Source organism: Myodes glareolus, chromosome 5, assembly GCF_982192425.1.
Source record: "Myodes glareolus chromosome 5, mMyoGla1.1, whole genome shotgun sequence".
NCBI lineage: Eukaryota > Metazoa > Chordata > Mammalia > Rodentia > Cricetidae > Myodes > Myodes glareolus.
Genome location: NC_142030.1, coordinates 113,037,174 through 113,059,349, shown reverse-complemented (window position 1 = coordinate 113,059,349; position 22,176 = coordinate 113,037,174). Strand labels below are relative to the sequence as shown.

The window sequence follows — 22,176 nt, the reverse complement described above, 5'->3', positions numbered from 1 at the left end:
GGTAATCATAGCACTGTGAGTTTATGTGTGCAATAGTCATGGCAGTCAAATTCAGCAATAGTAAATTGTGCTGTATTTTTCTTACCCTTTCATCTGTTAACAGCTCTCCAGCTTAATTCTCTTTCCTAGCTATTAGAATAGAGTATCAGTGGACATGGGTATTCAGGTGGCTTTGTAGAAGGATATAAGGCCCTTTGGGTGTATGCCCAAGAAAGATTCAACCGGCTTTATGTCAGTTCTATTTCTAGTTTGATATCCGAAGTGCCTGCAGTAGCTTCCATTCCCACGTGAGGCCCCCCTCTCGCGCTTCCACATCAGCTCTTCTCTCTGTCCTTTAGTGGAGAAAGCCATGTCTGAGCCGCCTCAAAACTTTCTCTCAGAACAAAGCAGTGTGAAATAAAAATATACTGTGCTTAAAAGGCGTAACATGTTACATTCATTCTTGGAGAGCAATAATCAATGCATAAGTAGAGAAGAAATGTTTGTAAACATCCTTTTAAGCCTATGAACATATGTTTCATTATAAATGGCACACTTACTGGCTTTCCTCTGAAGCTGGGGTAGTTTTGACAGAATCCGCCTACAACAGTGAGAGCTGTGACAGGAGTGTGTGTTCCTAACTCTCTCTCCAGGAGGGGAAAATATCCTGCTTAAGTTCTAATATACTTTATTAGAAATACTCCTGAGTGTTATATAACTCCATCATAAAGTTCTTGCATTACTTTTAATTATTTGCTTTAATTCCTGTGATGCCTGACATATTTTATGAGTGCCAAGACTTTTTTTTTTCTTCTCATTTTAGCATCTGAATATAGAATATGTCTGCCTTACTTAGGGTTTCTTTTGCTGTGAAGAGACAACATGACCGTGGAAACTCTTATAAAGGAAAGCATTTAATTGGGACTGGCTTACAGTTTCAGAGGTTTAGTCCATTATTGTCATGGTGAGAAGCATGGCAGCCTGCAGACGGACATGGTGCTAGAGAAGGAGCTGAGAGTTTTGTCTTGATCCACAGGCAACAGGAAGTGAACTGACTTACTAGTCATGGTGTGAGACTTCAGAGCCCGCCTCCACAGTGACACACTTCCTCCAACAAGGTCACACTTCCTATTAGTGCTACTCCCTAGGGGCCAAGCGTTAAAACACATGGGTCTACGGAAGCCATTCCTATTCAAACCCCCACAGTGTCTTGTAATAGAAAGCATTAGAATTTCACCATTGCCTTATTCACAGCACTTTTTGTATCTTTATTTATGCCACGAGAAGACAAAATAAATTCATTTTATCTCTACTATTTCATGAGACCACTGACCTAAACTCTGAGAGCTTATTTTCTTGTGGTCATACTTTAGCTAATTTCTTTAAAATGGTAATCAGTTCACTAGTTCAGGGATCATTAGTCATTTTTCTATACAGATGGATAATATTTTTGGTTGTCATGCATATAGAATCTGTTAAAAATGTTCAAGTCTAGCATGTCAGCACAAAGGGAGATAATGCATAAATGAGGGGAGAGACTATACTGCAATAAAGCAGTTTTTATGAAAGCAGACGTCAAGCTGACCCCTCCCATTCAGTAACGTGTAATGAGCATTTATACTGTCTCAGTTCCCAGGGCCAGCAAAAATGTGTTGAATAAATAAATGCATGGCTATTGCTGTTCAGAGGAACAGAGATGAGAAAGGCATTAAACTACACACTTTCTTATTTGTATAATTTAAGAAATGTTCAACGTTTGTAACAGATGCTTCTAGATAGCGAGAAACATTGATGAGGGATGCTGTAGCGAGAAGCACTGACGAGGATGCTGTAGCGAGAAGCACTGATGATGAGGGTGCTGTAGCGAGAAGCACTGATGATGAGGATGCTGTAGCGAGAAGCACTGATGAGGATGCTGTAGCGAGAAGCACTGATGAGGATGCTGTAGCGAGAAGCACTGATGAGGATGCTGTAGCGAGAAGCACTGATGATGAGGATGCTGTAGCGAGAAGCACTGATGATGAGGATGCTGTAGCGAGAAGCACTGATGAGGATGCTGTAGCGAGAAGCACTGATGAGGATGCTGTAGCGAGAAGCACTGATGAGGGGTGCTGTAGCGAGAAGCACTGATGAGGGGTGCTATAGCGAGAAACATTGATGAGGATGCTGTAGCGAGAAGCACTTATGAGGGGTGCTGTAGCGAGAAGCACTGATGAGGGGTGCTGTAGCGAGAAACATTGATGAGGATGCTGTAGCGAGAAGCACTGATGAGGATGCTGTAGCGAGAAGCACTGATGAGAGGTGCTGTAGCGAGAAGCACTGATGATGAGGATGCTGTAGCGAGAAGCACTGATGATGAGGATGCTGTAGCGAGAAGCACTGATGAGGGGTGCTGTAGCGAGAAGCACTGATGATGAGGATGCTGTAGCGAGAAGCACTGATGATGAGGGGTGCTGTAGCGAGAAGCACTGATGATGAGGATGCTGTAGCGAGAAGCACTGATGATGAGGATGCTGTAGCGAGAAGCACTGATGATGAGGATGCTGTAGCGAGAAGCACTGATGAGGATGCTGTAGCGAGAAGCACTGATGAGGGGTGCTGTAGCGAGAAGCACTGATGATGAGGATGCTGTAGCGAGAAGCACTGATGATGAGGATGCTGTAGCGAGAAGCACTGATGAGGGGTGCTGTAGCGAGAAGCACTGATGAGAGGTGCTGTAGCGAGAAGCACTGATGATGAGGATGCTGTAGCGAGAAGCACTGATGATGAGGATGCTGTAGCGAGAAGCACTGATGATGAGGGGTGCTGTAGCGAGAAGCACTGATGATGAGGATGCTGTAGCGAGAAGCACTGATGATGAGGGGTGCTGTAGCGAGAAGCACTGATGATGAGGATGCTGTAGCGAGAAGCACTGATGATGAGGATGCTGTAGCGAGAAGCACTGATGATGAGGATGCTGTAGCGAGAAGCACTGATGAGGATGCTGTAGCGAGAAGCACTGATGAGGATGCTGTAACGCTCTTGAGTGTGTGCGCCTCATGTCATCCTCAGGCAAGTCTGGGGCTTAGAATGCAGAGTTAACTCACAGCTCTGGAGTACAAGGCAGCCTGGTAGTCCCAGCATTTCAGCCACGTTCCAGTTCCAGTTTTTCTCAGAGCTTTCTCAGCATTTTCTTTCTAATGTGTCACCTTTCCCTGCTTTCCCTTTATTAACCAGTTTGCTGTGTGTTTTCAGATGCTGAGTACAATGTTTTCTATGTATGTTGTATACAACACCCACCACAGTCTGCTAAAGAAAGAAGGCCTGCCTCTTATGAATCAGATTGTGAGCTGGGCCACATTAGGTAAGTGACCCCTCGAACCAAATTGGAAAAATTTATCTTTAGTCTCTTATCTTAAAAATGATACCTTTATGTCTCTATTGAACTGAAAGAAGCAGTTTTGATGAAGGAAAATGTAGCCAGCTATTATTTCTATTTCTTTATGGAACTGACAAAGAAAAGTAGAACTCTCATGAGCATACATAGATTAATAAGAGTTACTTGACAGAATATTTATGTCTTGATGACTGGACTGTGGACTTACGTACATCTAATAACATCTCCCGAGTGATTCTAAAAGAAGTTGTTTTTGAATATTCCATCCTGTATATGCACAACATATATTTAATTTTCACGTCAGTCTTTACATCTCCAGGTCTTACACAGATTAGCAAATGACGAAAAGTGACTAGCTATTTCCCAGCATGGTGTATATTTTATAAAACTGTTTGGTATTTCTGGTCATGTCCTCTCTGTGGCACCCTTAATTAAGAATGTTAGATGTGGGGCTGATGAAATGGCTATGTGATTAGGTGTGCTTACTGCTTTTGCAGAGAACTCAGATTGAACCCAGCACCCACATGGTGGTTTACAAGTGCTTCAAAAGTGAATACACAGAAGGAAGAGATGGAATTAAGTCTTTTAAAAAAATTTTTTCATTTTACATACCAACCACAGTTCCCCCTCCCCCTTTCCTCCTGCTCCCCCTATTTTCTCCCCCCACCACCCATCCACTCCTCAGAGAGGATAAGGCCTTCCATGGGAGTCAGCTGAGCCTGATGTATTGAGTTGAGGCAGGACCAAGCCTGTCCGTCCTGCATCAATGCTGAGCAAGGTATCCCACCATAGAGAATGGGCTCCAAAAACCCAGATAATGCACCAGGGATAAATCCTGGTCCCACTGCCAGGGGGCTCACAAACAGGCCAAGCCACACAACTGTCATCCACATTCAGAGGGGTTAGTTTGGTCCCATGTAGGCTCCCCCAGCTCTCAGTCCACTCCCGTTAGCTAGGGTCTGCTGTCTTTGTGGTTTTCCCTTTCATATTTTTAAGCCCCCGACCTTTGATCACATATTCCCTCCTCCCTTTCTTCTACTGGACTCCAGGAGCTCGGCCCAGTGCTTGGCTGTAGATCTGCATCAGCTTCCATCAGTTACTGGATGAAGGCTCTATGATGACAATTAGGGTGGTCACTAATCTGATTACAGGGAAAGAGCAGTTCAGGCTCCCTCTCCACTATTGCTAGGAGTCTTAACTGGGGTCATCCTTGTGGATTCCTTGGAGTTCCCTTAGTACCAGGTTTCTCTTTAACCTCATAATGGCTCCCTCTACCAAGATGTCTCTTGCATTGCTCTTCCTCTCTGTCCCTCCCCTCACTTGACCATCTTGTTCCCTCATGTTTTCCTCCCCCATCGCCTTCCTTCTCTTCTCCTAGTTTACCCAAGAGAACTTCTCTAATTCTCAATTCCTAAGGCGATCTATGTGTGTCCCGCTTAGGTTCCTCCTTGTTACCTAATTTTGCTGAGGCTGTAGACTATGATCTAGTTGTCCTTTGCTTTATATCTAGTAATCAATTATGAGTGAGTGCACACCGTATCTGTCTTTCTGGGTCTGGGTTACATCATTCCGGATGATTTTTTTTCTAGTTCCATCCATTTGCTTGAAAATTTTATGATGTCATTGTTTTTTCCGTTAATACTCTGTTGTGTAAATATACCACATTTTCGTTATTTGTTCTTCAATTGAGGAGCATCTAGGTTGTTTCCAAGTTCTGGATATTACAAATAATGCTGCTATGAACATAGATGAGCAGTGTCCTTGTGGTATGGTTGAGCATCTTAGGGTATATTCCCAAGAGTGGTATTGCTGGGTCTTGAAGTAGATTGATTACCAGTTTTCTTAGAAGCTATCATACTGATTTCCAAAGTGACTGTGCAAGTTTGCACTCACACCATCAGTGGAGGAGTGTTCCCCTTACTCCATATCCTCTCCAACATAAGTTGTCCTCAGTGTTTTTTATCTCAACCATTCTGACAGGTGTAAGATGGTATCTCAAGAGTTGTTTTGATTTGCATTTCCCTGATGATTAACGATGCTGAGTGATTCCTTAAATGTCTTTCAGCCTTACAGAAGCTTCTTAATTTCAGGAGGTTCCATTTGTTAATTGTTGATCTCAGTGTCTGTGCTACTGGTGTTATTTTTATTTAGGAAATGGTCTCCTCTGCCAATGCATTCAAGGCTACTTCCCACTTTCTCTTCCATATCAGGTTCAGAATAACTGGATTTATGTTGAGGTCTTTGATACAGTCGGACTTGAGTTTTCTGCATGGCTATAGATATGGACCTATTTACATTCTTCTACATGTCAACATCCAGTTATGCCAGCACTATTTGTTGAAGATGCTTTCTTTTTCCATTGTACAGTTTTCACTTCTTTGTCAAAAATCAGGTGTTCATAGGTGTGTGGATTAATGTCCGGGTCTTCAATTCCATTCCATTGGTCCCCTGTCGGTTTTTATGCCAATACCAAACTGTTTTCATCACTGTAGCTCTATAATAGAGCTTGAAGTTTGGGGTAGTGTTGCGTTCGGAAGTTTCTTTTTTGTTTAAGATTGGTTTGGCTATCCTGGTTTTTGTTTTCTTGGTTTCCTTAGTGTCTATTGTTATATCCCTTTTTCATTTCTGATTTTGTTAATTTGGATATTCTCTCTCTGCCTTTTGGTTAGTTTTTGGTTAAGGGCTTGTCTATCTTGTTGATTTTCTTGAAGAACGATCTCTTTGTTTCTTTGATTCTCCCTATTGTTCTCCTTGTTTCTATTTTATTGATTTCGGCCCTCAATTTGGTTATTTCCTGTAATCTACCCCTCCTGGGTGAGCTTGCTTCTTTTTTTTCCCTAGAGCTTTCAAGTATGCTGTTAAGTTGCTAGTGTGAGATTTGTCCAAATTCTTAATGTAGGCACTTAGTGCTGTGAACTTTCTGCTTAGCACTGCTTTCATACTGTCCCGTAAGTTGGGATATGTTGTGTATTTTCATTGAATTCTGGGAAGTCATTAATTTCTCTTTATTTCTTCCTTGACTCAGTGGTGATTTAGTTGAGAGGATAGTTACACCAGCTTGTTTCTTAGGTATATTTGATTGAAAAATATTTTTCCAGTATTTTACTCTGAGGTAATGTCTGTCTTTGAAGTTGAGGTATGTTTCTTGTAGGCAACAGAAGAATGGATTCTGTTTTTGTATCCATGTGGTTATAGGCAAATTGAGTCCTTTTATATTAAGGGATATTAATGACCAGTGATTGTTAATTCATGTTATTTTTTGGTTTTGGTGGTGGTGGTGGTAGTGTGTGTGTTTTCCTTCTTTGGGATTTGCTGATGTGATATTATCTATTTGCTGTTTTGTTGTGGGTGCTACTAACTTCTTTGGGTTGTTGTTTTCCTTCTAGCACTTTTTGTAGGGCTGGATTTGTGGATAGGTATTATGTTGCAAGGAGGGGCTGCTTGTTCGTCCCAGCTGCCCGTCTTGCTTAGCCCCAAAATAACCACACAGAAACTGTGTTCATTAAATCACGGCTTGGCCCATTATCTCTAGCCTCTTATTTGTTAACTCTCACATCTTGATTTAACCCATTTCTATTAATCTGTATATCACCATGTGGCAGTGGCTTACCGGGAAAGATTCAGCATGTCTGTCTCTGGCTGTTCCATGGTGTCTCTCCTTCTCTGCCTTTCTTCCTCCCAGCATTCAGTTCTGTCTTCCCCACCTACCTACGTCTGCCCTATCAACTAGGCCAAGACAGTTTCTTTATTCATTAACCAATGAAAGCAACACACAAACACCAGTATTGTTTAAATTTGGTTTTGTTATGAAATATCTTGTTTCTCTGTCTTCCACAACTCTGACATATGGTGAAGTCATTCCTTCCTGATCCTGATATACCACGTGGCACATTACAACTCTAGATGCCTACTTCTCTGACATTAAACATCATCAATTTCTAGAGAATTTGTTGTCTTTGAACTACGACATAAATGTCAAAGAAACAAGTTGCTGAACATTAAGTAATATATTTTATTTCATGAGAAAATAATTATTTATTTGGGGGTTAATATTGTAGTGATTTGATTTGGATAAAGTTGAGAAAATCTGAGTTATTTAGCCAATGATATAATTAAAGCCAGGTGTAATTTTAGTTAAGAGTGTAATGTTTTTGTTTTCTTACAGAACCCTGCATTGTGTTAAAGGTCACAAAGCCTAGGCTGCACGAGTGGTGGTGGGTCTCTTGGGTCTGAAGAGCTGACAGGACTCTTCTTTCTTTGCAGCCTCCTCGTTGGTTGTGCCGTTCCTGAGTTCCACAGCTCTCTTTCAGCGACTCTCCAGCATACTTCTTTCCTTGATGCCAACCTACTTGCTTCTGAGCACAGGGTATAAACTTTTTTCTATTTAAAAAAAAATCTTTTTTTTTTTTGGAGAATTTTATGAGCACTGTTTATTTCATTATTTCTATGCCTTCCTTCCCCCCTCCAACCCCTCCTATCCTCCCTCTCCTTCTCAAGTTCATGACATCTTCTATAATTATTATTGTTGCACATATATGTATAAACTTTTCTTAAAATATGATTTCACAGTTGCAAATTTGAAATGCTAAATTGACTTTTCTCCTTTAGTAGCTAAGTTTTGGAAATAAGAATGTTTTCTAAATATTGAAGAATGAATTATAAATATTTTATGTTTTTTATGTAAGTAGGTAAAAGAGACTGCTAGTTAGTTTCCCAGCTGCTTAACCTTGAAATAATCACACAGAAGTTGTATTAATTAAATCACTGCTTGGCCCATTAGCTCTAGTTTCTTATTGGCTAATGCTTACATCTGAATTTAACCCATCTCCATTAATCTGTGCATCGCCATGAGGTCATGGCCTACCAACAAAGTTTTAGCACATCTGTCTCAGGCAGTGGCACCATGGCTTCTTCTTGACTCCACCTCCTTCTCCTAGCATTCAGTTTAGTTTTCCCCACCTACCTAAGTTTTGCCCTGCTATAGGTCCAAAGCAGTTTCTTTATTCATTAATGATAATCACAGCATAAAGAGGGGAAATCACACACCAATAACTTGATCTAAAATTTTACTTTATTTTTCCTCATAATTTTCATAGTATTGTCTGTTATTTCTTTTTACTTGTAGTAATTGCTGAAATTTTATTTAATTATAGTATTAGGAAATCCTGATGGATAAAGGCAGAATTTTAAATCTAAAGAGTTTTTTAAGAATGATCTTTATTTTTGTTGCATTTTTAAAATATATTTTCCCACAGTGATATGATCTCTATTCTGATAAGTGACTGGAGTATACTTCTAGAAGGGAAACAGAAATTTGTCTGTAATAGAAAACAGCATCATTGCTTCTTGTTGTACTTAAGAAAAAAGCTATTTTGTTTTAAAACCTATTCAAAGGCAGGGATCTAGCAGGAAATACAGCAAATATTTTTTAACAAATAAGAAACTGAAGAAAATTTGTTCACGGTTTAACTCCTTTAATTTAAGGCTCACATCCCTCACAGCTTTTATCACCTAAACTAGAGAGGTTTAGACATCAGTCTGACCTTCGCTTTGTCATAGCATGAAATCTCAGCTCTGGCCCATGAAACTTCCCCTTGGCAGAGCAATGTCACGGTGCTCCTGCTTTGAGGGCATAGATAACTGCTTCCACACTTATGACCTCATCCGTCTTTGTTCATTATTGGTGTTGGTATTAGTAGTGTTGGTGTTCTGTTTGTAAATGATTTGGGGATTCTAGTCTCAGTGCCCAATTTGGCTTTTCCAGAGTATGTGTGACTGGAGACACTGTTAAAATTATCTTAATTAACTGCCAGTGCATGCAAGGGCTCATAAGGGAGTTAGGACAACTTGTAGAGCTTGGGCAATCCTCTGATGGTTCTGAGCATGAGCAGACCAGGCTGCAGGGCTTAGGTGCAGCAGCTGAAGATCCTCCAGTGCTCTTCCTGCCTGGGTACTTCCCATTCTGGCTCATTCATCCCCACCCCACCGCAGTCCCCTGCTGGATGTGGACAAGTGAGAATTCCAGGGCTAAGGGGCAAAACCACCATAACTAAAACAGTGCAAAGCAGAGTCTTTTTTTTTTTTAATATACCTCATAGATTAGTCTAAAGCAGTGGTTCTCAAGTGGTGGCAACCCCTCTGGGGTTGAACTACCCTTTCACAGCGGTCGCTTCTTAGATATCTTGCTATCACATATTTATATGATGATTCATAACAGCAAAATTACAGTTAGAAAGTAACAAAAAAATAAGTTTATACTTGGGGGATACCACCACATGAGGAACTGTATTAAAGAGTCGCGGTATTAGGAAGGCTGAGAATCACTGCGCTAAAGCAGGAAAAGTAGCTGAGAACGTGCATCCAGAATAGTGCTCCAGTATGGCTTCTGGGGAACAGCTGGAGCCCACCACAGCAGGCCACAGGAAGCAAGGAATACATGCACTCTGCTGAATGAGGCTTTCTTATGGCCTTGTTCTTGACAAAGATGCTATTGCTTAATGCATTTTAAAGTATGCTTCAAGGTTGCGGTATAACTTGGGTTGAAAGCTTGACCGGCATGTGTTAGGTCCCAAACTTAGTATTTAGCACCACCAAAAGAAAAAAACAGAGTCTTCAAATACTTTAATTTGTTCATTACTATTTGAATATATTATTTTGTTTTTATTCTTACTTACATGTATTCCAATTAAAATATTACTTTGGTATAAGGAATTTTGAAAGTATTTCCAAAGAAGTTACTTCACTTTTGTTTAAAATTGAAAATCTCTAGGGCTGGTTTGATGGCTCAGCACGTAAGATTGCTTGATGCTCTGGCAGAAAAGCGTAGTTCCCAGAAGCATCACAACTGTCTGTATCTCCAGATCTACATGATGTAGTGTCTTCTTCTGGCCTCTCTAGGAACTTGCATGCATGAGCACAGACTGGCAGGAAAACATGCATGCATATAAAAAGAAATCTCCTTTAAACATTACATTTTTTCCTTTTGTTTTTGGTACAGGATCTCACTATATAGACCAGCCTTACCTAGAACTCACAGAGCTCTGCCTGAGTCTGCATTGAGTGCTTGGATTAAAGGCGTGCACAATTAAAACAAAATTGAAACTTTATTACCAAATAGATTTAAACAAAGAATCTGGTGCGTTGATTTGCCATGAACTCTGAAACATTACTTTAAAATTTAGTGAAGGCAGTTTTATAGTTTCCATGTTGACTTTGAAGGGAAGAATTCTTGCCTTCCAGACACACACTCCAACTGAACTCAGTATGTAGTCCCAGCTAGCTTCAAACTCTTATTTCAGGCTCCTGAGTACTGACATTCCAGGCATGTCATTTGAATTTGATTTTGCTAAATCCTTCCTTACATCCTATGAGGATAAAGAGTTTTTACTTTAGAACAAATGATAAACAGGACAGAAGAGTTGAGTAAATACCACTGATAGTTTAAATTTTGGCTAATATATGGTATCTTGACCCAAATTAGACTCAGCCCGGTATTCACCATGGTGCTATCAACAGGTTGAGGTCATCTAGGGTCCAAGGCCTGTTCACTCTTCAAGAATTTTAGCCATCCTAATTAAGTATTACAGAGACATTCTGAAAGCTCTTGCCGATGGACCTTAGCATCCCATGTGATCTAGACTTGAGAAGTGGGGCGGCAGTAAATTCCCTCTCACCAAAGGTCCCAACGTATCCTGTTTTTTTCCATTCTCCCTGACTGACATATTTGTGGGACACAGCTATGAACATATAACATGGACACCATGAAAACTTTTCTTAGTTGCTTACAAAGAAATCTTATGCTGAGCTTGCTTTGAGATATGCAGTTTTTAAATAAATCTTGAAGTGTGTGAGAATCTAGTTGTTCTTTTTCAATAGTTATAAACTAATTTGAGACACTTTTCATTTCCCCACATTACTGCTAAAATTTTAGAATAATTCTATTATATTAGCAGCCTTTACATTAAAATATGGAAAAGTTTTTGTTTTATATAATGAAGGATAAAATTCCCTTCTCTGGGGATGATGTTGTTCTATTAAGAGGACACACGTAGCTTGACTGTGGCGCACACCTTACTCCCAGCACTCGGGAGGCACAGGCAGGTGGATCTCTATGAGTTCAAGACCAGCCTGGTCTACAGAGTGAGGTCCAGGACAGCAAGGCTACGCAGAGAAACCATGTCTTGAAAACAAAACAAATCACACTTAGGGGTTTACTTGAGAAAGTTAGTATTTTAGAATAAAGAAATATGTGCTAATTTTTTTAACAGTCACTTAGTAATGATTTGACCTTTTATGGGCTCAAAGGAATGTGTAATCAGTTTTAAAGAAATGGTGGAACATGTCTCAGGAGGCGGAGGCAGTGGTTTTGAATTTGAGACCAGTCAGTGCCATATAGCAGGAACCTGTCCTTTAAAAGCCTTTCCCTGTTGCTGTGATAAATGCTCTGACAAAAGGGACTCGGGGAAGGGGTTTGTTCTGGACTAGAGTTCCAGAGTGTGGTGCGGCCGCTGCTGAGAGGCATCTGTCACCACCAGCAGAGAGCCGTGACCGCGTGGTAGTGCTCATGTGACTTCTACGTTTTGTGCAGTTCAGGGTCTCCTTCCCACAATTGACATGGTCAGGATATCCCTCATATACATGCCCGTCTCCCAGCTGATTCTAGATTCTGTTGGGTTGACAATAAAGACAAAGATCCCACAAGGAGCATGGAAGCGTCTCTCTGTAATGCACAGGGGTCTGGCTTCAATTTTTGGCAGTGAAAAAAATTCAATTAATAATAAAAAAGAGTAAAATATAAATCTTAGAAATAGATCTGGATTAGAAACAAAGGAGTATAAGGATGAAAGAAATAATAGTTTAAGTTTGTAGGTAAAAGAATTTCTTAATATAGAGTGATTTATTCTGTAACTTACCCTGGAGACAAGTTTTATAATAATATATAATAAATAAAAGTGTTTTTAATCATCAATTTAATGGTTTTTGAGAGATCCTCAAACAGATTATCAAAATTACATTAGTTTATTTTAAGAAAATCAAGATCAGGAAAGTTCATGCCTAAAATCGGAATGTCACTGCCGAGTGTGAACTCACTAATTAATGCATTAGAGAGCCATCACTCCCAGAGTCAAGGTTTGGCTCTGGAAAGGGTCTTGGAACTGCATGTTCTAGCCACTCAGGTTAGTACAGTTTCCTGGTTTCTTAGCAGCTTTGCAAATCATGTAGTTCATCACTGTTTTGGACAAAATAGAAGTTTCTCTGTATAATTCAGTGAATATTCAGACATAAGAGATTCTTAGAATAAATGCAGCTTTATTGTATTATAGAGTAATAGTAATCTTAAATTCTAACAATACATCCTTGATTTAATGAATAAAAAGACTCATTAGTAATCAGCCCTGAATTAAATTTATGCAAATGAAAGCTATTACAATCCTGAAAATAATTTGTCTGTTAAGTTGTTAAATATTTCCCTTTGAAATTTTGTTTACATTATCCCTTTGCATAGCAAAATATAATACAAATCTAAATGCATTTTCAGCCCATTCCAATCTGCCCAGAGGCCAAACCAGCAGATTGCAATTTAGGGCTTAGTATTTCATTACATTCTCTTAGTCCACGATGACATTTTATTGGTCTTTCCATATTAATTTAGACTTGCTGGATATATTTGAAAAATTGTCTGAAGAGGTAAAGTCTCTTAGGAGTTCTGTTTCTCTCTGATCTTGTCTGCATTTCAGAAAGGGCCAGAGCTCTGAAGTACTGAGCGATTCGTGGTTGTGTATTATTAGAAAGAATGACTTTCATATACTTACAAACTGAATCTGTTTGTAAAAGTCCTGGTGCCATGGGGCTGTATAGATGGCTGGGCACTTAAGAGCTCTGGTTGCTTCTTCTGAGGACCCGGTGCCAGTTCCCAGAATATATATGGTACTAACAACTCTCTGTAAGTGCACTTCCAGGGGATTCAGTGCCCTCCTCTGGCCTGCTTGTATACTAAACATGCATGCAGTGCATACATGTTCATGCAAGCAAAATACTCAAACATAGAAAATAAAAATAGACAAATACTTAAATATTTTCAAAGTCATCATCTGCCTTTTCCTAGGGAATGCACCTTCTTGATCTGATTAGCCAAGTTTCTGTCTTTCACATGTCAGCACCCTGAGCACCGAGCAGACACACCCAAAGGACTGTTGCAGTAATGCAGGCCTGCACTGCAGCTGCTCATGGCTATAGAATAAGAATTGTGTTTTGCAGTGTTAACAGTAAAAACTGGAAAGTTGAGTTTATGGGTTAGGAAATGAATAGACTTGAACAATGGAACTGGGTTGATGGCTCTGAAACTGGCTGTTTCTGTTTCTGAGTGTCTGTGAGTTTAGATAGTTTTTGTATGGTTTTCACTGTGATGTATGAGGTCCATTAAGCATGAACTTTTTTTAACAGAAAGTTCTATTTGTTTTTAGGACAGTGCTATTTTATATCACCAACGAACTACAAGAGATGTTATTTTATCATATCCTTAGTAATGCTATTTTTCCTTCAAATAAGAATGCTAAACGCAATTTTAATGGGCTATAAATAACTGCTTTGTACTTTTTCTGTCCATTTTGCTATTGATATTCTCTCATGTATATAGTCTATACTCATATCCTAGGACATCCTATATCCTACACACAAGGTGATTGTATGTATTTCCTCAAATCTAGATGTTTCTGCCCAGTCTTCAGTATTTTACCATTGTGGTAGAGTTGAAAGCATTTTGTTTCTTTTGCACTTTCATGTCTGGGAAATAGTGTCATAGGACCTAGAGTTCAGTGGTAAAAAGTGAAGCAAAGTTACTTAACGTCTTTTTGTTGTGTAGCTTTTAATAAAGTTGGTTATTCTTTTAGAACCACTTCATGTGAGCTAGATTTGCATAGTACCCAGACTCTGTTCCTAAAGTAGGAGGAGTCTAAATGTGTTTATGTGACCAAAGCAGCATGGTAAGTGCTGTAATGAAGCATTTGGGGATCATGGAGGTGGAGCACTTACCCCAAGCTAGAGCAGAAGCAATTTTGAAAAGGCTTGGCAGTGTGGAAAAAACCTAATATTCATTCTTTCTCTCTCTCTTTCTCATTCCCTCCCTCCCTCCTTCCCTCCCTCCCTTCCTTCCTCTCTTCCTTCCTTCCTTCTTCCCTTTTTTGTTCTATGTCTACTGTCTTCCATCTTACAGAGGTACAGGTACATTTGTAATCACTGTCCTGTGGATATGCAAGACCTTCACACCTTTATTGCCCCCTTCTGTAAACTTCTTTATAGTAAGACTCATAGTGCACATACTTGATTTTTCTTAGAATTAATGTTCTTTTATTATGGTTTAGAATGTTTTTTTATATTTTTGATTCATAGCATTAGATGGTCTTCCACTATAGAGTGTTTCTATACACATAGTATGAGAATCTATTTCAGTGTACTCTTCTCAACACTGTGTTTTTATGTTGACAAACATGGCAAGTACATATGGCATCTCATTTTTGTTTTGATTTCCATATCAGTTATTGACAGAGCCAGACTTCTTTTCATGCTTTTGTGAACCCTTTTATTTTCTTGTTAGGGGTTTGTATTTTTGTATCAAACTTACCTTTTAGGAAGTTGGGGATATTTGTCTTGCCCTGATACATATATTAGTGTTTGTTCTTCCCAAGTTATCTTTTTACCTTTGTCTTAGCATTTTCTTTCTTTTATGAATAACTGTTACCTTCTTTTAAAATGTTTTTAAATATTTCCAGTATTTTAAACATGTATCTCAAAATTTAATTAAGTTCAAAACAAGTTACTGTTAGAGTTGAAATTTAAATGTATCTTTCTCTACTGTTGTCTGGAGAACTTAAAAGATTTTGAGTATTACTTCAATTATTTTTATGGTTTATTTAATTTTTATTTCGTGTATATGACTGTTTTGCTTTTAAATATATGCACTGTGTGTGTACCTGATACCTATAGAGACCAGCAGAGAGTAACAGATCCTTGGGATCTGGCATTACAGACTATGGTAAGCCACGATGTGGAACCAAAGCTGGATCTTCTTTAGGAGCAACAATTGCTCTTAACTGCTAAGCCGTCTCTCCAGCCCCCATCACAGTTATTTTAGGAAGGAGTCTGGCTTTGATTTTCAGCCTTCTCTGTCAGTGTTCTCATCTTTGTGCCCTCACTTCCTGTCTCTTAGGTATGAAGCTCTCTTTCCATTAGTGTTGTCCTGCTTGATGTTTGTCTGGATACACATGGAACAAGAGACCCTACAACAGCCTGGCGTTTCCTGTAAACAGAAGGTAGCCACCCAAACAATTGTTGCTCTGTTTTAAAACATTCTCTACGCTGAGAATGTTACACTGTTATTTCATCAAAAATTCTTTCTGCCTAGAAATCTAGCAGTTTAAAAACTTAGCAAATTTTACTTGTATTGACAATTAAGGTCAATACAATTGTACAGTTTTGTATGGCATGTATATGTTGCGTTTTTTCTGTAAAATTATTAGGAATCAGATTAACAAAATATCAATATAGGGCAAGCAACATATCTCGTGGATAAAAGTGCTTGATACTTGGCTAGCACACTTAGTGGTCTGAGGTAAGTGGGAGAAGTAGAGAGCCCGTGTCTGCACAGGCATGCTGTGGCATGTGCACTGTGTACTTGTCTCCCGGCACATGCTCACACATCTGGTTCACTCCAGATTTCCCTTTGATGGTTCACTTGATCATACGGTGATCTTTAAGTACCCATTGTTGTTTCTCTAGCCATCATAATCCAAGGTGCTTATTCTGTCGTCTCAGTGATGTTGGCCTCTGACTGTATCTTCCACAGTTTGAACACTATGCTGTGCCTAGAACTGGACAAAAGTCAACCACTTTTAAAGGGCCATCCTCCTGAGGAATCAGAAGGTTATGTGATGTCTCTCACCTGTGCTAGAGCTGAGGTGACTCTGAGACTGCTCAGTTACTGAGGTCAGATAAAGAAAGGCTGAGCGCTTCTGTGCACCTCCGCCCTTACCGAGCTCCGCTGCCTCCCAAGAGGTGTTTTCATTCAGAATAACTTCTCAGTACAGAAGCAGTTGTGCTGCTGTGTATGTGTGAAAATCAGTGTGGATGGATTAGTGTAAAGAGTGAAGAATTAGGGCTGGAGCAATAGCTCAGCGGTTAAGAGCACTGCCTGCCCTTCCAAAGGTCCTGAGTTCAATTCCCAGCAACGGCATGGTGGCTCACAACCATCTGTAATGAGATCTGGTGCCCTCTTCTGGCATGCAGGCATACATGCAGACAGAATACTGTGAATGCTGTATACATAATAAATAAATAAATCTTTTTTTTAAAAAAAAGAGTAAAGAATTACCCTAGGCAGTATTTCAGGAGAGGGACTTACTGCATCGTTTTCAAACCCTACTTTTAATGGAAAGCAAGTCTGTTTGTGTTTAGAAAAGAAGGTGGCAGCATGCCAGTACTTGCTGTTGGTTTATATAGAGTATGGCAACGGGGAGACTTCTCCTTTCAACTCTCTTTTGGCTTCTTTTCCGGGGTTGGGGACCTAAGCAACAGTGTTTCCACATTATTTAATGTTGTCACTTTCCCTTTTATCAAAGACAGAAGTATTTTGCTTTTATAAGGAAAAATAATAATTTATCTGCAAATAGAATTAGCAGGACAAGAAAGAGAATAAATGTTTACTTTGTGAAATCTTTTTAATATTATTTAACTGAGGTCTCTGAATAGCAGTTTGAAGGTGGAACATTTATATAGGGTAGAAAGAAGACCAACTCTCACTTCAATGACATGCTGACACTACAAGTCCACTTAGCATGTTCTTAACATGTTTTCCTTCCAGTGAATTCTATTAAGATGTCATTAAGCTATTTCACTCTTGTGGGGTTTTTTTGTATTTGTTTTTTAGTAGGCACGGTATAAATTCTTAACCATTGTTAATTTGTCTGTAAGTTTGTACACTAAATACTATTGTTTGTTAATGTATTTCTTCCTGCCTCCCAGCTCGGCAGCATTCAGTTCACCTGTAACACTGATATAGCTCAACTTCGACTGCTCAATCTGGATGACATCCGCAGGGCCTTTTTCCTTGTATCCTTTGTTGGGACCTGTAACATCTGCCAACCCCATTTTAATAGAGGAAGATGCTGTAGAAGGTGTTTTTTTTTCCTTACTTAATAGTGGTATTTTTATTAGAGGCCAGTTAACTCTTTTCTCAACTCAAGTTTTCTCATATACATAGCTCTCATCCTCACTTGGAGAGGACAGATGGTAGGCTTTTAGGTCAGGAGTAGATAGAGTGCTTGCACCAAGCAAGTGCGTGCACCAAGCCCTGGGTTCAACCCCTAGTAGGGGAAACAAACAAATACTTTTTTAGCTATAGAAAAACGATGTTGCAAATGTGTTTGTTCCTACCATTCAGTCTTTTAGCAGTTAAGATTTTATCATATATGCATATATTCCTTAAGAATAAAATGTTAAAACTAAAATGGAATTCTTTCAACTCTCAACTCCTGTTTAGTTTCTCCTGCCCTAGAGGAGTTTGTATCCTGTGTGCTTTACCTGAGGCTTGTTAGGTTAACTTCCATCTCACTGATAGGCTTTGGATCCAATCAGAGGTGATCTCATGGAATTACTGAGCATTACACATTTGAAAGATGGCACAATGAAGCCTCAGTTCAGGAAGACCAATTGACCAGTTCCATGAAAATCATAGTGAGTTATTCCTTTAAAAAAATTTAGCAAAATTTTCAGCTTTTCTGAGGTAAAATTAATAAAACCGATAAACATGAAAGGTGTATAGTTCAGTGCTTCGCCTCACACAGCAAAATGATCACACAAAATAGTTGGCATTCTCATCTGCCCTGCTGCCATTTGTATTTCTTCCTCTTGCCTTTCCTTCCCTCTTCACATTTTCTTCCCATCCTTCCTCTTTCGCTCCTGCCTTCCCTCCCTCTTCTTGTGAGAATAATTAAGATCTTCTGTCCTAGCAGGCTTTAACACAATACGGTTTCTGTATTACCATACTGAACCTTAGCTGTCCAGACCTTACTTGTCATAGATAATTGAAAGTTTTGTTCTGTGATCAGATCTTGTTGGCCCCTCTTTCTAGTCCTTCTCGCTACCAGTCTGCTGTTTTTATGGCTGTATGTTTTGTTTTCTTCATTTTTTCAAATCACTCTTCTCTTTTTCTTCCTTTGCCTGATCTTGAACCATAGTTTTCCCCGTCTCGCTCTGCAGCCTGCTTCCAGTGTCTAATGAGTGACGCTTTTCCTCTAGTACTGTCAGACACCTCTGGCATCCACTTTTCTAACTCTGACCTCTCCTTACTTTGAAAGCCCTCTATCCATCATTTTCCTGGAAATCAGCAGATACCTGTGTGAACTGAGTAACAACTGGTGATGGGTGCTCTTACCCAAAGTAGCTCCCTAGACACCCTCCCGCCTCTGACACGGACTACTGAACCAGATCCCTAGACACCCTCCTGCCTCTGACTCAGACTACTGAACCAGATCCCTAAACACCCTCCCGCCTCTGACACGGACTACTGAACCAGATCCCTAGACACCCTCCTGCCTCTGACACGGACTACTGAACCAGATCCCTAGACACCCTCCCGCCTCTGACACGGACTACTGAACCAGATCCCTAGACACCCTCCCGCCTCTGACACGGACTACTGAACCAGATCCCTAGACACCCTCCCGCCTCTGACACGGACTACTGAACCAGATCCCTAGACATCCTCCCGCCTCTGACACGGACTACTGAACCAGATCCCTAGACACCCTCCCGCCTCTGACACGGACTACTGAACCAGATCCCTAGACACCCTCCCGCCTCTGACACGGACTACTGAACCAGATCCCTAGACACCCTCCCGCCTCTGACACGGACTACTGAACCAGATCCCTAGACACCCTCCCGCCTCTGACACGGACTACTGAACCAGATCCCTAGACACCCTCCCACCTCTGACACGGACTACTGAACCAGATCCCTAGACACCCTCCCACCTCTGACATGGACTACTGAACCAGATCCCTAGACACCCTCCTGCCTCTGACACGGACTACTGAACCAGATCCCTACACAGCCTCCTGCCTCTGACACGGACCACTGAACCAGATCCCTAGACACCCTCCTGCCTCTGACATGGACTACTGAACCAGATCCCTAGACACCCTCCTGCCTCTGACACGGACTACTGAACCAGATCCCTAGACATGCTCCTGCCTCTGACACGGACTACTGAACCAGATCCCTACACAGCCTCCTGCTTCTGTCTTCCTCTGCTTGTGTATCACAAATCACATGAATTTTCATTATGCCACTTACCTGAACTGTTTACTTCCCACATTATTTCCTTCCAAAATTCAAAATTCAAGTTTTTATTAGCATGTTGCTTATATTCCTTCCTTCATTTTTCCTGTGTTTTTCAACGATTCATTAGCTCTTATCACACTTACCTACTGTTTCATGATGTAATTTATTTTCCCACTATGTCTACCAATTTTACCAGCATATTTAAATGACTTTAAGACAATTTTATTCACATGTATGTTCTTAGTACCTACTTCTGTTTAAGACAGAGACCAGACAATAACTGCCAGTTGGTTCAGACTTGAGTTCAGAGAATGGCTGCAGCATACCTTTACATCTCAGCTGATCAATGTGGAAGTTGTCCTGATTTCCCTGTGGGGTCTCTGTACCAAGTCTCTGTGCACATGTGTGATGAGGAAAGAGCTCATTTGAACAAAGACTGTGATTAAGTCAGGCATCATTTTCAGTGCTTTACTAGCCATCAGTCCTGGACATCAACAAGATTGATCCTAAACAAAGTTCAGGAAATGGAGCCAGCAAGATGGTTTTGCAGGTAAAAGCCTTCATCGTGTGAGTGTGAGTTAGTTTTTGTCAAACTTGAAACAAACTAGAGTCATGTGGGCAAAAGGAACCCAATCAGTTGACCTGTGGTCAAGCCTGTCAGATGTGGGAGGGCCCAGTCCAGTGCGGTGGTGCTGCCCCTGGCTGGTACCTGGTTGTATAAGGAAAGCTGGCCGAGCAGTGCCTGATCAGCAAGTCAGTAAGCAGTGTTTCTTTATGATCTCCGCCTCAGTTCCTGCCTCCAGGTTTCTGCCTTAGCTTCCTACAATGATGGACTGTGATCTGAATTTGTAAACCAAATAAATCCTTTCCTCACTAAGCTGCTTTTGGCCTGTGTTAATCACAGCAATAGAAAGTAGCTAATACACCATGTAAGCCTAATGACCAGAGTTTAGTTCTCAGAACCCACTATGGAAGGAGAGAATCTGTTCTTTAAAGTTGTTCTTTAACTTCCACATATACACATGCACACGCACCCCTCCACACACACGCTCAATAATAATAATAATAATAATAATAATAATAATAATAAATCAGTAAGGATTAAAAATGTTCAACATTATCTATTAGTTGAGTTGTTCTAAAGTATATTTTGTTTCTTTTTGAACTTTTTGCAGAACCTATTATGAGTTTTATATGTAACGAGCCAATGATAAGTATATGTAAATAAAACCATCTTATAGCTGAAAATGTCTGATGCTCTAGACCTACATCCTTCTGAAAAGTCATAGGCAACAGGCACAGACAGTTCATCCTGTTGATGCTTGAGAAGAAGAAAACAGCCTTCTCAAGAGTCATAGCAGCTCCATACACCTACTGGTTTTCAGATCTCTGTAATGCATTCACCAGGAATGCACACAACCATCCCTTTCAAACAATTCATGATGATTAAACAGATAAAAAAGTAAATTGCTTTTGTGGGAGAATTGACTTTTATTTTCATAAATGTAAAAGAGAGCGCACCAAACACCAGGTACAGAAGCTCTGGCTGAAGGAGAAAGGAAAATCAGCTTGAACTCATGTCCTTCCCTCCATTCTAGGGACTGTCTTTGTTAGATGATTTGACCCAGACTCATTAAGAAGATGCTTGATGTGGAAGTAGAATTGGAAATATTTCATTTGTAAACCAAGATTAGTCACTACTTGCAAGATTCTCTTGACAATTAGACAAGAATAAATGATTTGGAAAGAAAGAAATGTTATGAATTCTGGTTTATTTATGCATTTCCTTAACTGTATGTAGGTTTTCTTTTTAGTGACTGCGTTTTTTGGAACTGGAAATATAGCTTCTATTAATAGGTAAATTTTTACATTTAGTGTGTGTGGTGTGTGTGTGTGTGTGTGTGTGTGTGTGTGTGCCCGTGTAGGTGTGTGCCCGCGCACACCCTTGGGCCAAAAGAATATCAGCTATCCTGGGACTGGAGTGACAGGCTGTCACCTGATGATTTGGGTCCTTTAGAATAGTAACAACTGCTCTTAGCTGCTGAACCATCTGTCCAGTCATTTTACCTTGTTTTTATATTCAATAATACAGTATATTGTAGTATAATATGATAATAATGGAGATTAGCATATAGATACATTTTGTTTATTCTAGTATGACTCAGTTTTAGTAAGAGGCAATTTCAGAGAACTTCTGAACATTCTTTTAAAAGAATATTCTTTTAAAGTTAAAGTATGAATTCTAAAATCTTTTCTCTTTCCTTTCGCATTGTCTAGCTTTGACCTTGCCTCTGTGTATTGCTTTCTAACTGTGTTTAGTCCTTTCATGATGGGAGCTCTCATGATGTGGAAGGTTGGTTTTCTAATTTTATTACTTTCATTAAATGCTTTAAAGATTTTGATATTAAGGTTGTGCATTATGTTGCATTAAGATTGTAAAGTCACTGTAGCAGAGGTACCTTGTCAAACTTGTGTTGATTGAG

The 22,176-nt window shown here is 40.0% G+C and overlaps 1 protein-coding gene across 5 annotated transcripts in view; it reads left to right on the top strand.

Moving 5' to 3' along the window:
• The window catches only part of Pign (phosphatidylinositol glycan anchor biosynthesis class N), a 148,145-nt gene that overhangs the window by 73,299 nt on the left and 52,670 nt on the right, over positions 1-22,176 (top strand). For all 5 annotated transcript variants that reach the window (XM_085688424.2, XM_048443860.3, XM_085688423.2 and 2 more), the window contains 6 exons: positions 3,214-3,322; positions 7,619-7,721; positions 15,561-15,663; positions 17,372-17,458; positions 21,495-21,550; positions 21,971-22,046. In XM_085688424.2, coding sequence (XP_085544550.2) covers positions 3,214-3,322; positions 7,619-7,721; positions 15,561-15,663; positions 17,372-17,458; positions 21,495-21,550; positions 21,971-22,046 — 534 coding nt within the window. The remainder of the gene's footprint in view (positions 1-3,213; positions 3,323-7,618; positions 7,722-15,560; positions 15,664-17,371; positions 17,459-21,494; positions 21,551-21,970; positions 22,047-22,176) is intronic.